We start from the raw sequence: 13,624 nt of genomic DNA on the forward strand, positions 1-13,624 counted from the left end.
AAAAAAATATTCAAATGTTCCCATGACATGCTTAATTTTTCAGACTTTTTTTTGATACAATATATACTTTAATAAATTAAGAGAAAACACTTTTATATGACATTAATATGTAATTAAAATATATGGAGATAATGAACAATATTCAAGCTCAAAAGAATTCCTTTATCAACATTTCAGTTGAAAAAAGTATGATACTGACCTGAAAAAATACACAAAATATATACTTGCCTGTTAAGAACATATTTTTGGTGGTGTAAAGATAGAAGAGTCCTTTATACCCATAGACATGTTATAAAAAATCCTCATAAACTGACCATCTGAAATTATGTTTAATGTCTAACATAAATTGTTAAACGACTTTTATATAATAGTAATAAGGCCTCTTTTTAGGATGCATAATAGATCAAATGAGATACAATTTGTGTACCTGGTTGAGGGGACTTAGAAGAAAAGGAAACCATTTCTATGGGGGTACAATTATCTCCGACAGTAGTTAATTCCGTCATGTTGTTTTCCAGAGTTACCATGTAGGTCTTCAGCTTTATGATATTAGGAGACACGCCCATGAAGGATTCGCGAACTAATTTAGCTTCATCTAAAATATATAGCTTGTTTAGAATTTGATACAAAAAAATCAGTATCTTGTTTTCTAGGATCTGTACTCATGTTAAACCTGTGGAATTAGACCTGGGATGCAGATTTGGTTGAAAGGACCCGTAGATGACACTTTACAAATTCCTCTCGCCCAGGTGAAGGATTTACCCTGATGGAAAATAAAAGTAAGCATAAATACACTACCGTGAAGATTTGATAAAAATAAAACAATGATTTATGGTCTTTAAGAATAATAATGCGATTCAAAGTTTTATTTCCTTTGTGTGCATTAAAAAACAAAACAGAATACACAGATGATTTTTTGTTATTCAGGATACCCTGATGGTTGACTGAATATTTGAAAACAAAGGTAGGGGAAATTTCAAACAAATCTCAGTCTGTGTTCATTAAAAACCATTCTACCTCAGATACAAAACAAGAATTTCAGGAGGGAAAAGCTCTCTTTTTTCAGTTAGTTTTTTAAAAGTTGATTTCATATTCACTCCGAACTTGCTCTACTATCCCATAGTATAAATTATTCTTAACAAAGATAAAAGCTTACAGCAGAGAAATCTTCTATTCTATCGAATTCATCTTCCTTAGTTTGAGCCACAACATGTGTCCTTAGTTTTTTTGACATGGCATCATAGGAAAATCTCTAAAAGACAAAATAGTTTATCGGTACATTCTTTTAAAAAATCAAAGTACAGAAAGTAATGTTGGGAGTTGCTTGCAATAACGATTTCAATCAATAACAGAATAATGGATTCTAATTCTATACAAACTGGAAAGATCTTTGATTTAAAATTTCTCTTCAAGTCAGCTATTATAAACACACGCTCTTGAATATATAATGATATTCGACTTACCGCTGTTTGAAATCGTTTATCCATTGTACTTGAAAGAGATGTCATTGTGTCGATATTGGTCTGAAACTGTGGAGGGACACAACACTGTGACGCTTCTCCGGTTATCATCGATACCGTCAGTGACAGTAGAAAGACAAACATCTTTGATATCTTTTGTTCTTTTTATTCTGTTTAATTTTGAATATAAAGCTTTTTATGTAGACAATGAAACTAGATCGGAGATATAATTTTTTTTTTACATTTGGTGTTTTTACGTGTGTTATGTGAACACTATGATAACGAAAAAAATTACACCTGTGTAAAAAACGTATGGTCACATAAAAAAACACTTTGAAAATTAATATTTTGAAACATTTTGAAAAGTTAAATTGATTTAAAAAGACTTTGTCTATTATTTACTCAATAATGCATTGTGGAAAATTTGCTAAAACGTTTCCCCGTGGTTCTTGAGAATAAGTCGAAAATGTTGAAACGGACGGACGTAGGTCGATAGCAAAAATATATTAGATACGGACCCTTCAGTTCTCAGCTCCACAGGTGAGCTTAAATATTTAAAATCTTCTTATGAAGATCAGGAAAGTCATGATCAATACTGTAGTGCATATTCAGGGTTTTTTCTTTCTAATAATGAACCTGGGGTTAGGTTTGGTAAAAAATCAGCATAATCAGCATATAAAAAAACTTACACTGGAATACAAGGACAGCAGAGCTACAAAACGTCTTATTTATTTGTAATCATTCTCGTTTAAAGTCATCATTTCGTAGTCTATGAGTTACAGTCGATACAATGACCTTGTCAGCAAATACAATTTATCATTGAGACAGATGCTGACGTTTTTCATACTTATTATTAGTCCATTATCTATACACTGATTTGACGACTGATTTTTCCGTTATCTCCCGATCATGACAAGGAGCACATGGCGGGTGTGACCGTTCAGCAGGGGATGCTCACTCCTCCATGGTACCTGATCCCACCTCTGATGTTTCGGAGGTCCTTGTTTGCTCTGCTCCTATTTTGTATTATTTTATGGACTTTGAGATTGAATACTGTTCGTTATCTCCATATCCTTCTCAGGTAGCTGTACCCCCCGCTTGAAAAGTGGAAGGGTATATAGTAATCGGGATTTCCGTCCGTCTGTACGTCCGTCCGTCCGTCTGTTACGCTTTATCTGTTATCCGCAACTCCTCTTATATTACCGAGTGAAATTTAATGAAACTTTCACAGAATCTTTATTGCATATTGCCATTGTGCACCTCCTATTTCACTTTTTTATTCGACATGTATTTTAGGTTTCCCATAGCAAAGCATGGACATTGCCATTATATGTTTACCTATGACGTCACATATAGAAGCTTCTGGATAACATTTGATAGGACGAGTTATTCCTCTTTACACATTACCGTAGAACAATATATAGCAACACATGGACATTATGGGAGGCGGGGGGTATCATTTAGTGAGCTCATTGCTCACAGTTCCTCCAGTTTATATTCGAATTTGTTGAAATCATGACCCTGGGGTAGGAGGACGGTAAGACCATAGTAAGTGATCATTTTTTTCCAAAAATAGGAATGTACGTACAAGTGTATAAAGAAAATTTACATGTTTTCTTTAAGAACAGTAAAGTCATGCTGAATCAAATTTTTATGCAAGCATTCTGAGATTGTGTTGATTAGTGATAATGGAAGTCAGGTGGGGACATAATATGTGATCAGTTTTACAATGGATAGTGAAAAATCTTTTGAAGAATAGAGTTGTGTAGTTACTTAGATAACATAAAGGCCAAGGTTATATTAGTTTTTTTTCATAACATAAACTGTGTAATGCTCTGCAATATACCTTCATCACCTGCATACTTAGTATGTATATCTCAGTTGATTCGATACGCAAGAGCATGCTCTACGTATGAACACCTTCTAAAACGAGGTAAATTATTTACTAGTAAGTGAAGAAACAAGAATATCAACAGTCTCGTTCAAAGTCATCATTTCGTAAGTTCTTTGGTCGATACAATGAACTTGTCGGCAAATACAATTTATCATTGAGACAAACGCTGACGGACGTTTTTCATACTAATTGTTAGTTCATTATTTTTACACTGAATTGACAACGGATTTGTCCGTTATTTCCCGATCATAACAAGGAGCACACGGCGGGTGTGACCGGTCAGCAGGGGATGCTCACTCCTCCATGACACCTGATCCTACCTCTGATGTTTCGGAGGTCCGTATTTGTTCTGCTCCTAATTTGTATTGTTTTATGGACTTTGGGATTGAATACTGTTCGTTATCTCCATAACATTCTGCACTGAACATTTTCATCGTGCGGTCTGTTTTATCAGGCAAGAAATTAAAGAGAAATATAACTAAACCCGGTTGTAACTAAATTTTAAGAGTCCATATACTTGTTTCTATTTACTGAATTGGTATAAACGGAACAAAATATTTTTTTTACCTTAGGCTTAGGAATTAAAAGATTTCAAAAACTTACTGTTCATGGAATATATGTAAATCACAGAATGTTCTTTAAATAGACATTATACTACCAGTACCCTATGTTGTTCAGTTCAAATATCAGTGTGTTGTCAGAGTTTATCAGTAAGACGTGTACTTATTATAGGGTACATTATTTGTATTTCTCAAAGGGGCAGATTAAGTATTAAGATAAAAGCGTTAATAAAAGAATATGTACATTTACTTTATGATAATAAATTAAAAGGATATTTTTTTTTAAAAGTGCATTGTCCTGAGAAAAACAATATAATTTACTTAATTTACTCTCTAAAAAGTAATTTCTTTTCGAAACCCGGAAAAATTTAAATATTTGAGAAAAGAATGTTATGAAACTTTCATCATATTTTGTTAATAGAGGCATATTTTAATGAGGTTTCTTGTAATACAAAAACCTTTAAATTATTGAGTCAAGACTTTATTATTTCTATGGAATAATATAACTTGAATATAGTAATAATAGCAATAGTGTTCAGTGGATTTAGAAAGAAAAAAAACTAAATATAAGATAATTTCAAAACAATCTTTCCCTGAAATATACAATCTAAATTTTCTTTTGAAACAATGGGCATTTCTATCTGCAACATCCTAAATGTTTTCAAGGATTATTTTGAGGTGACAGAAAAACAGAATAACTTTAATTTTTAAATATCAGTTTATTCTTCCATTAATTAAATACACCGGCAATACATTTTAATAGGTGATAAGACGAATCATATCAGTGCTACACCACGTCTTCTCTGTACTGTAACGTGAGGAAGGGTCTGAAAAAGAAAATATTTCAAATTTGTCACCTTAATGCTAAATGCATTAAATGGACACTGATTAAAAACACCACAGGTAAGCACGGTCCTATTAATTTCCTTACCTGTCCATGATGAACACATATGTCGGGGGGAGTAAACACGCTTGGATTTGTTATTCCCAGAGAAAAGTTCGAATAAACGATGAACTCAATATAACCTTTCTCCTCTGTCAATCATAATGTAAATATTAGATATAGAGTTTCAAAATGATATTAACGTCAAGGGAGATTCCATTATCAAACAGAGAAACTGTGTAATATTTTACAAAACAGAATGTCAGAGACCATAATGTATGAGACCATCTCCATTAAATGGAAAATAAATTAAAAGTTTACCACTTGAAAAATGAGCCTCCATCGGTATGCAGTCCTCGGTGACTGTAGCATAAACATCATTAGTGTCCTTTCTGAAGTTATACATGTTAACCGGGACTTCGTTAGGTGGTTGACCCATGTATGTTCTATCCAACAGTTTCGCTCCCTCTGATATTTAATAAAAAGTAACACTTCAATATCATTTATATTGGGTCATTTAGAAAAGATCTTAATTTCTCTTGCTTAAACAAGATAGTATAAATTTGTCACTAGAAATAATATATCATTTTTTTTTCATTGAAGGAATAAACTTCTTGGCTACCAAATCTGAGCTTAGGCAGTAAACGCTTTATAATCCACAAAGCGAGTGTAGAGAAAAGAATACAATTTCATAAAATATATGACAGTGAAATATGTTGAGGATACGGACCTCCAAAACATCAGAGGGGGATCAGGTGCCGAGCAACGAACAGATTTGAGTTCAAAAACCATAAAACAGTACAAAATAGGAGCAGAGTAAACATGGAAGGGAGCAAACACGGAGCTTTTAAACATCAGGGGTGGACAGGTGTCATGGATGAGTGACCATCCCCTGCCGACCGGTCATACCCGCCGTGTGCTCCTTGTCATGTTCGTGAATTAATAGAAAAAACAATTGTGACTTCAGTTTATAAATAATTGACTAACAATGAGTATGAAAACCATCAGTCAGCATTTGACTCAATGATGAATTGTACTTGCTGACAAGGTAATTTTATCGACTATAGCTCATAAAATGATGACTTTAAAGAAGACTGCTATTAATCTTGTTTCATCATCTTGTTTGCCAATAATTTACCTCAATTTTAAAATTGTACATACGTATAGCATGTTCTTTCCTCTGGAATTTACAGTGATATATAAACTCCGTATGCAGGTGAAGAAGGTATATTGCTGCATAAGCTCGGGAAGTAGACGAATAAAAAGTTAAAGTTATCACGGTTATCATAGATTTTGGTTGTAAGATTACTATTATTTTTACTTCTTTTCACGTATAAGATTTAAAAAAAAGTAAGTTATATAATACATGTACACCTTGCCAAGACATTATTTAAAGTGATTAATCATTAATAATGAGAATGATAAAGGGGAATGACTTCTCATGGATTTGACATAATGTCCAGGTCCGGTCGGTCGCTCCCTTCATCATCATGACCTTGGGTTTATTTACTTCATTGTTGTATTCTTCAGATTAAGATTGTAGACATCGAGCATGACGATGTACTTTGCGATCAAAACAATAAAATATATCTTTACTCCCTATTCAATTTAAATCGATCTAATGAAAATATTTTGCGTGTGGTGTGTGAAGGTTTGTTTGTGTGTGTATTTTTGTTCTTTTGTATGTATGAAAATTGTCTAAAATAAAGCATTATTTAAAAAACAATTTAAAAACAGAAAATATTTTTATAAATCGATCTTATGAAAAAAAATGTATTTTTACTAAATATGAATTTAAATTGATCTTATGAATATATTTTGTATACAGTGTTAATGAACAGATTTCTATTACCTGGTACACATGACTCGCTGAAGTTTGCTATTGGAAGTACACGGCATACGCCATTGGCCCAAACGTATTCTTTACCCTGAAAGTGTTAAATACATACGTTCTACTTATTCTGAAATATCTAATACAAATAAATCGTAGTCAGTTTATCATACTTTATTTTTCTTTTTTTTTGGGGGGGGGGGGTCATTTTCTGCTAAAATGATACAATACATATTTCTTGTCACACACATTACTGCACCTATTCATTTCTTTCCCCCTTTTTCATATTAAATAGATATCACTTCCAATATTACCTTTACCCACTCAAAACAAGACTAGCAAGATGTGTTTTTTAAATACTGATGCCCCTCTACGGCATCTTATATTGAGGGTTGAATTTTCCCAAATACATGTCAAAGTCCACTGTCAAGGTCAAAAGGTCAAAATTGTTGGTATTTAAAGGAAAGTCTTGTCCAAAGAAATGTATGTGTATTATGAAACACTATTACTAAATGTTCAAGGTGAAGTAAAGGTAGATCAATATCTAAGGCCAGGGTCAACAAGTCAAAAATATTTATACCCTTTGAAGATTAATATTCATGTGAAGTATAAAACCCCTAACGCCAAGTGTTCAAAAATTGTTAGCAATTCTTAAGAGTATCATTTTAGGCAAAATTTGTTCAAAATCCAAGGGAAACAGGAGGTCAAATTTGGTGGTACCCTAGGAAACCTTGTGTGACAAGGAATATACAAGCCGACCCACACTCTTCTTCATTCAAAAGTTATGGGCAATGTTAAAGTTTTAACAAACAAACAGACGGACGGGCGGGAAAAAACTATATTCCCCGGAATCTTCAATTACGCGGGCATAATTAGAAGAAATCTTACCGCTTTATAATCCATGATGACGTCAGAAGTAATATTTTTGGTGTAGTCTACACCATGTACAGCTAAGCGTTTCCCAACCACATCGTAAGCAACTCGTTGCATTCCCTAAAAATAGACTGGAAATATAAGGTTTGCTTTATAAAACATTAATTTTAACACCCTGTTCTTGAAATGTAGCATCATTTTATCCTTGTCATTGTAATACTGTTTTATCCTAACTGTACATTTTAGTAATAACGATTGATTTAATGAATTATCTATAGCATCATTTTTTAGTGCAGCCATGCCTTACCCTTATAATTTTCAAAACAAAGAGTTACTTAATTGCACTATTGTCTTACCCTTTTAATTCTTAAGTTTTACCTTGCCCTACCTTCGTAATTCTAACATTACATTACCTTACTCTTATATTTCTTACATAACCATGTCTTACCCTTGTTATTAAAACGTAACATTGTCCTAAGCTTAAAATTCTTACCCTTTTAATTCTAACACTGGCTTACCCGTGTAATTGTTACGAAACCGTTCGTCTTTACCGCAGCATAGATATCTTCGGTGACTTCAAACTGTTTAGGGGGACAGCAGTGGCTCCAAACACCCGCCACAAAGATGGAAATCATGAACCATCCTCTAATCTCCATTGCTTCCACTGATATGAGGTCCCCGGGTAGTGCAGTTCTGTTTACCAATTCCTGCAGTGCTCGATAACACATCTGTTTACTAATGTGTCCTTTACTAACCTTTCTTTATCTTGTTTTGGAACATTCTTCTTACTACGTTTTAGCCTAAATCAGCTGTTTGCAATACGAACAAGTTTGTTTTAAAAGACTTATTTATTCATCAATTATGCAAAAATCTTTAATTCAAAATTAAATAGATATATAGTATATAATGAAAAAACTAAATTAAATTACTTTAAATATTTTTTTCGCGTGATATTGTTGGAACCAAAGAAATGAGCTCAACTTTTCATAACTCGAATAGTTTATGGGATTTTTTTTAGATCAAGCCGTTCCTTTTTTTTTTTACATTAAATTTTTTATATAAAATCCTCGGCAGCAAAATTTATAGTGTCATATTACACCCCCAAACCATCGGAAATTCAAGACGGTGGAATAGGTATCCGAGGAGTGAGCATCCCCTCTTGATGGGTCACATCCGCCGATATCAACAAAATCTTTCGATCAGAAGGGTGTGTGGCAACGCACTTTGAAAAAATTACGCACTTTGAAAAAATTTTCAAAATGCGTTAAAACTGGGACAAAATCAACGCACTTAGTAATAAATATAAAAGTGCGTTTAATTCGGGACACACTCAACGCACTTAAAAATTTTTTGCGTTAAGAGTGTACATATGCATTTTTACCACGGGGACATTTTACGCACTTTGAAAAAAAATATTCATTAAACAAAAAAATCAAGACTTAGATTTTAGTACTAGTAATTGAGAGAATCAATTTGTAATAATTGTATCTTTCGAAAAACTTTTAAATTTACATGTGCTCATTTAACCCCACGGAGAAGTTCAACAAGGAGAAGCTCAACTCTTTTTTTCTTATACATTGTATACAGCCGTCGGTACAAATTCAAAGTTGACCCCCCAAGGTGAGTCCAATTTTCAATGCCTATAATATGTATATCTTTGCAAAACATTTGTGTGCGTAAGCCCCCCCCCCCTTCCGGTACCGATGCCTATGTTACACCTACATATAAATTATTATGTATTTGCATAACTGTTATGACTTTGGAAATTTTCAATAAATTTTAGTTTACAAAAAAAGCATGCAAACTGATGGGAAAAAAATAATTACAGTAAAACATTCAAGAGAAAAAAGAATTTCCAAAGCATAGAAAAATCAAAATCGCTCACTTTAACATCCTGAAGTGACCTCATCACCGAAGAGTTATCAAACAGGTTAAATTATTTATCATACCTAAGATTTGCAAGAATATTGACCAAACCATACACATTTTTTCAAAGTGCGTTAATATGGTCCCAAATTTAACACACTTAATTTGAAAAGAAATTTTATTTTTTCAAAGTGCGTTGTAACATGGGTGTAACAAGCTTCGTCTGCTTTAATCACATACTGGCACACGTGTGCTACATGTCATGATCGAACATTAACGGGAAAATTTGAAAACAATTTAAGTGTATATAATGGCCTAATAATTATTATTTATACACAACATGACAAAAAGTAAAGGTTTAGATTTATCAAAATGAACACATCACATAATAAATCAAAAACACTATGTACAAAACAAAGTTTGAGTACAAAATAAATTAAAAACAAATACCTTACAAAAAAGTTTGACATCTTGGGGGCTGTTCTCTGATTTAAATACATAGATTAAAGATATAACCTGGGGGAGCCCAGCAGGTTATCAATCGGTATCCCAGAACCTGGGGTGAGCCCAGCAAGTTCCCAATTAAAATTACCTGGGGGGAGCCCAGCAGGCAATCATCGATACCGAACAAAGCAATATTTTTTGGTTGTAGTCAATCAACCTGGGGGGAGTCCAGCAGGTTGATAATAATATAAGTACCCGGGGGAGCCCGGCAGGTTATATTACTAAATGTGAACTTAAAACATGGTACTAATACAGCAGGTATTTCAATCAACCTGGGGGGAGCCCAGCAGGTTGTTAATAATTTAAGTTGTTAAAGTACCTGGAGGGAGCCCGGCAGGCTACTATATGTGAACTTAAAGCATGGTAAAAATACATTAGGTATTTTGTGTGTTGAGTACACAATTTGTAATATTTAATAATAAAGCTTTAATAAGCATTTCGCTTATTTGAATTTGGGGGTAGAAAAATTCCAGATACATGGGAATTTTAATGTCCAAATGCATTTAACATTATAACAATTAAAATGGAGCAGCCCCTTTAAATCAGTTGATGAATACTACAAACAATGATTGAAGTAAAAGATTTAAACAAAGATAATAGTGTACATCATAACTATAATGAGATACATGTAACAAATTTTACAATTTTAAAGATGCAATGTCAAACAGATGTATGTTAGTATTTATACAACAGGAGATGAAGGGGTGGTGGGTGGGATAACCAAATTAAAGGTACAATACTAAACACTTCGATTACAAAAGACAGACTAAGATAGCATCCCTTTCCGCACCTCTGATTGGTTCAATTGATCACGTGGTTTTGTTTATAAATATCCCAGTCACATGTCTACTGATTACGTCAACAGTTAAGCAACATAGTTGTGTGTAAACAAAAATTACATAAATTTACATTGAATAACGTCAGTCTGCATTTGACCTAATGGTAAACTTTTTTCTGGCAAGACCATTGGATCGACCATAGAACTTGAGAAAAGTATGCTTTTACAAGAGAATGTTAAAAACTCTTTTTTCAAATATTGTCCGTATACATGTATATTGATTGATTGATTGTATATTGTTTAACACCCTTCTCGAGAATTTTTCACTCATATGGAGACGCCACCATATGTCGGTAGAGTGCTGCAAATATTGTCCTATACTCGGCAATCAGGGCCATTGAGCATTGAGCAGGGAGGGATCTTTTTCGTGCCAGCACCTACTGCGACACGGGACAATGGTTTATACGGTCTCATCCGGAGACCGGTCTCCACGTCCTACAGTGGGATTCGAACCCGCGACGTAAGGATTGACTCCTCACTTCGCCACTCTTGAGCAGAGCCTCTAACCACTGCGCCACGCGGGCGACTTGTTCGTATAAGCATACTTTAGTGCATCGAAACAACTGAGATTATTATATATGTAAGACTCCAAAGTGCGATGGTGACGCCAAAGTCCGATGGTCTCGCCAAACCCCGATGGTCTGCGCCAAACCCCGATGGCTCGGTGTCTTTACGGGCGCCAAAGTCCGATGGCTCGTTTCCTCTGAGACACGTTGCGCTTAAGGTCAAGATCTAGTAAATGAAAGGTGCCTACAGATTTACCAAACTTGAGAAATAAATTCCTTTATTGATGCTTTATAACTATAGCTTGGTCAAATAAGGTGTTTCGGGGCATAATTTGTAGGTAAACACGATGAAAAACTGTATTTAAAACTGTCATTTTCAATGAAAAATAAAGAAAACCAGTCATTAATATGGGAGTTTTTTTCGTATTCGGCAAAGGAAATGTATCCAGATTGCCTACAGTCTCTCAGAAAACGGTAATTAGTATGTTCATGGCCTCTTCTTTAAATCTATATCAAATTTAATATAGGTATCCGGTTTACTTTTCATATGATTTTAAATTGAATGACATGAAAATACTCTATTTTCTACATAATTCTACTAAAGCCGTAAAGTACGGGAAAACAAAAGTTGAAATTGATTATGACGTCATAATGGATCTAGCACCAAAAAATTAGTCTCAAGTTATTTACTAGATCTTGACCTTAAGGTAGGTCGCGGGTTTGCTTTTGTCATCAATTTTGGTACACAATCTAGAACGATTCGAGCGGTTGTTTTGTGCACATTTGATTATGACGTCAGTTGCGTCACAAAGGCAACGTTACGTTGTTTCCCGTTTAATTCTCTGCAAATGACTTCATTTCTGTACGAATCAAATAGATTAATACATAGTGCATGATATTGTACATGTTTTATATTTAAATTTCAGTCTGAATTCTGATGTGATTATATGTAATGTCTTAGGATTAATGAAATACAATACCAAAAGAAAGGAATAATTTATATTGTAAGTGTAACTAAAATGCTAAAAGTCAATCAGAATAAATCAGTGTAAAAGTTGTGGAATGCAGAAAGAAAGGTATCATGAATAAAAATTGCTTAGCGGAAAACTTGAGAGGTTGTATTTGCGCACATTATTTGAAACTAAGGGGAACATGCGTATTGCATCAGACTGCCAATCAAAGCCGGGGCGAAAATATGCGTATACTTTTCAGAATGGAATCAATCTTCATCACTAAAAGCGGGTTAAATTCAATTACATGTATTTTCCTGTTTCTTTTTTTTTTAAATTATCATCATCATAATTATTATTGTTTGGTTGTTATGTGTCAAATTTTAAATCTCGTATATATATATTCGCCTTGTTTTGCTGGCTAATAAATCGTGACATGCATTCAATACTTAATCAAATTTATACAAACGGTAAGATCTATAAGACACTGTAAACAATTTACAAGTATCATTTTTTTCTACATATTTTTTTTAAACAAAAGCTCAAAGTGTATAAAAGCTAAATGCAAGTGTTTTACATTTTGCGTATTGAAATTTGATTCAGAGAATTTGAAATTTACAAATGTTTGAGATTTAAGGCCATATACCATAGCTTGCGACTAGAAAGAACATTGCAGGTAACCCAACCCCCCACCCCCGGCCGCTTATTTCCTCAGTATCGGGATGTTTTTTTTTTACCGTTTTCGAATAAAGTAATCAAATTTTTGTGCTGTGCCTGAAATCCTATTGGCCATGAATTTCCTAAAAATTCGGGTACTTATATTTTATCCCTCGCGTTGTCGTCGCCTTGTGTTAATTATCATGCACGAGGAATGTTTATACAGTTCATTCTGCCTTTTTGATCAGAATATGAATTTCACAATACTAGTGAAAATAAGTTGCTGGTCATTTTGATACATGTCTCCGCAATCAATTAAATGATGAATAAAATTAGATTTTGTATCTATGTCACCTTTTAGATCTTGCATATTCCAAAGGTCAAAATATTTATAATCGTACTTTAAACTTGACTACGTTCAACAAATGACGTAGATATAAATTACGCCATAAACGCAACATTTTAGCAGTATAAAAGAAAACTTCGAAATTATTTAGCAAAAAATCTAGCGAGAAGACATATTGATTTTTTTATATCAATAGATTTGATTTTACCTCATCTTCACATTTTGAAATTCCTGACTAATTCGTCTACGTCTTTAAAAAGTTATCCATCTTTTTTAAAAGAAACTATTTTCACAAAATTGGCTTAAAAACGTCATTTTTCCATACATTTCAATAGTAAAGCGTAAAAAAAGTACTAACAACAATACCACATTTACAGTAATATATCATTAAAACTACGTAGGCAAATTTCATAAAAATTGCAGATAATACGCTGTGAATTCTAAGGAACATTATAT

The 13,624-nt window shown here is 33.4% G+C and overlaps 2 protein-coding genes across 2 annotated transcripts; both read right to left on the reverse strand.

Annotated features, from left to right (window-relative positions):
• Positions 1-231: 231 nt before the first annotated feature.
• Positions 232-4,047, reverse strand: LOC134235901 (uncharacterized). Its single transcript, XM_062718081.1, has 6 exons — positions 3,958-4,047; positions 1,464-1,630; positions 1,157-1,252; positions 688-763; positions 428-595; positions 232-317 (listed from the first exon to the last, which is right to left on the reverse strand). Exons 2-6 carry the CDS (start codon positions 1,602-1,604, stop codon positions 232-234), a joined length of 567 nt encoding a protein of 188 aa, XP_062574065.1. The 5' UTR covers positions 1,605-1,630; positions 3,958-4,047.
• Positions 4,048-4,613: 566 nt separating this feature from the next.
• Positions 4,614-8,184, reverse strand: LOC134235902 (ependymin-related protein 1-like). The gene is made up of 6 exons (XM_062718082.1): positions 8,020-8,184; positions 7,517-7,621; positions 6,650-6,725; positions 5,119-5,265; positions 4,846-4,949; positions 4,614-4,741 (listed from the first exon to the last, which is right to left on the reverse strand). The coding sequence occupies exons 1-6, from the start codon at positions 8,155-8,157 to the stop codon at positions 4,691-4,693; spliced, it is 621 nt and encodes a 206-aa protein (XP_062574066.1). The 5' UTR covers positions 8,158-8,184; the 3' UTR covers positions 4,614-4,690.
• Between the last annotated feature and the right edge of the window lie 5,440 nt (positions 8,185-13,624).

The sequence above is a fragment of the Saccostrea cucullata genome, unplaced genomic scaffold (assembly GCF_032062105.1).
Source record: "Saccostrea cucullata isolate Sc308-1 unplaced genomic scaffold, CSIRO_AGI_Scuc_v1 ctg337, whole genome shotgun sequence".
Classification (NCBI taxonomy): Eukaryota; Metazoa; Mollusca; class Bivalvia; order Ostreida; family Ostreidae; genus Saccostrea; species Saccostrea cuccullata.

Coding starts and splice junctions, on each gene's coding strand:
- LOC134235901 (XM_062718081.1), bottom strand. CDS start 1,604: ATGTTTGTCTTTCTACTGTCACTGACGGTATCGATGATAACCGGAGAA. Junction 1,253..1,463: donor ATAAACGATTTCAAACAGCG/GTAAGTCGAATA, acceptor TTTGTCTTTTAG/AGATTTTCCTATGATGCCAT. Junction 596..687: donor CAACCAAATCTGCATCCCAG/GTCTAATTCCAC, acceptor TATATATTTTAG/ATGAAGCTAAATTAGTTCGC.
- LOC134235902 (XM_062718082.1), bottom strand. CDS start 8,157: ATGGAGATTAGAGGATGGTTCATGATTTCCATCTTTGTGGCGGGTGTT. Junction 7,622..8,019: donor GTTTCGTAACAATTACACGG/GTAAGCCAGTGT, acceptor GTCTATTTTTAG/GGAATGCAACGAGTTGCTTA. Junction 5,266..6,649: donor CAGCGAGTCATGTGTACCAG/GTAATAGAAATC, acceptor ATTAAATATCAG/AGGGAGCGAAACTGTTGGAT.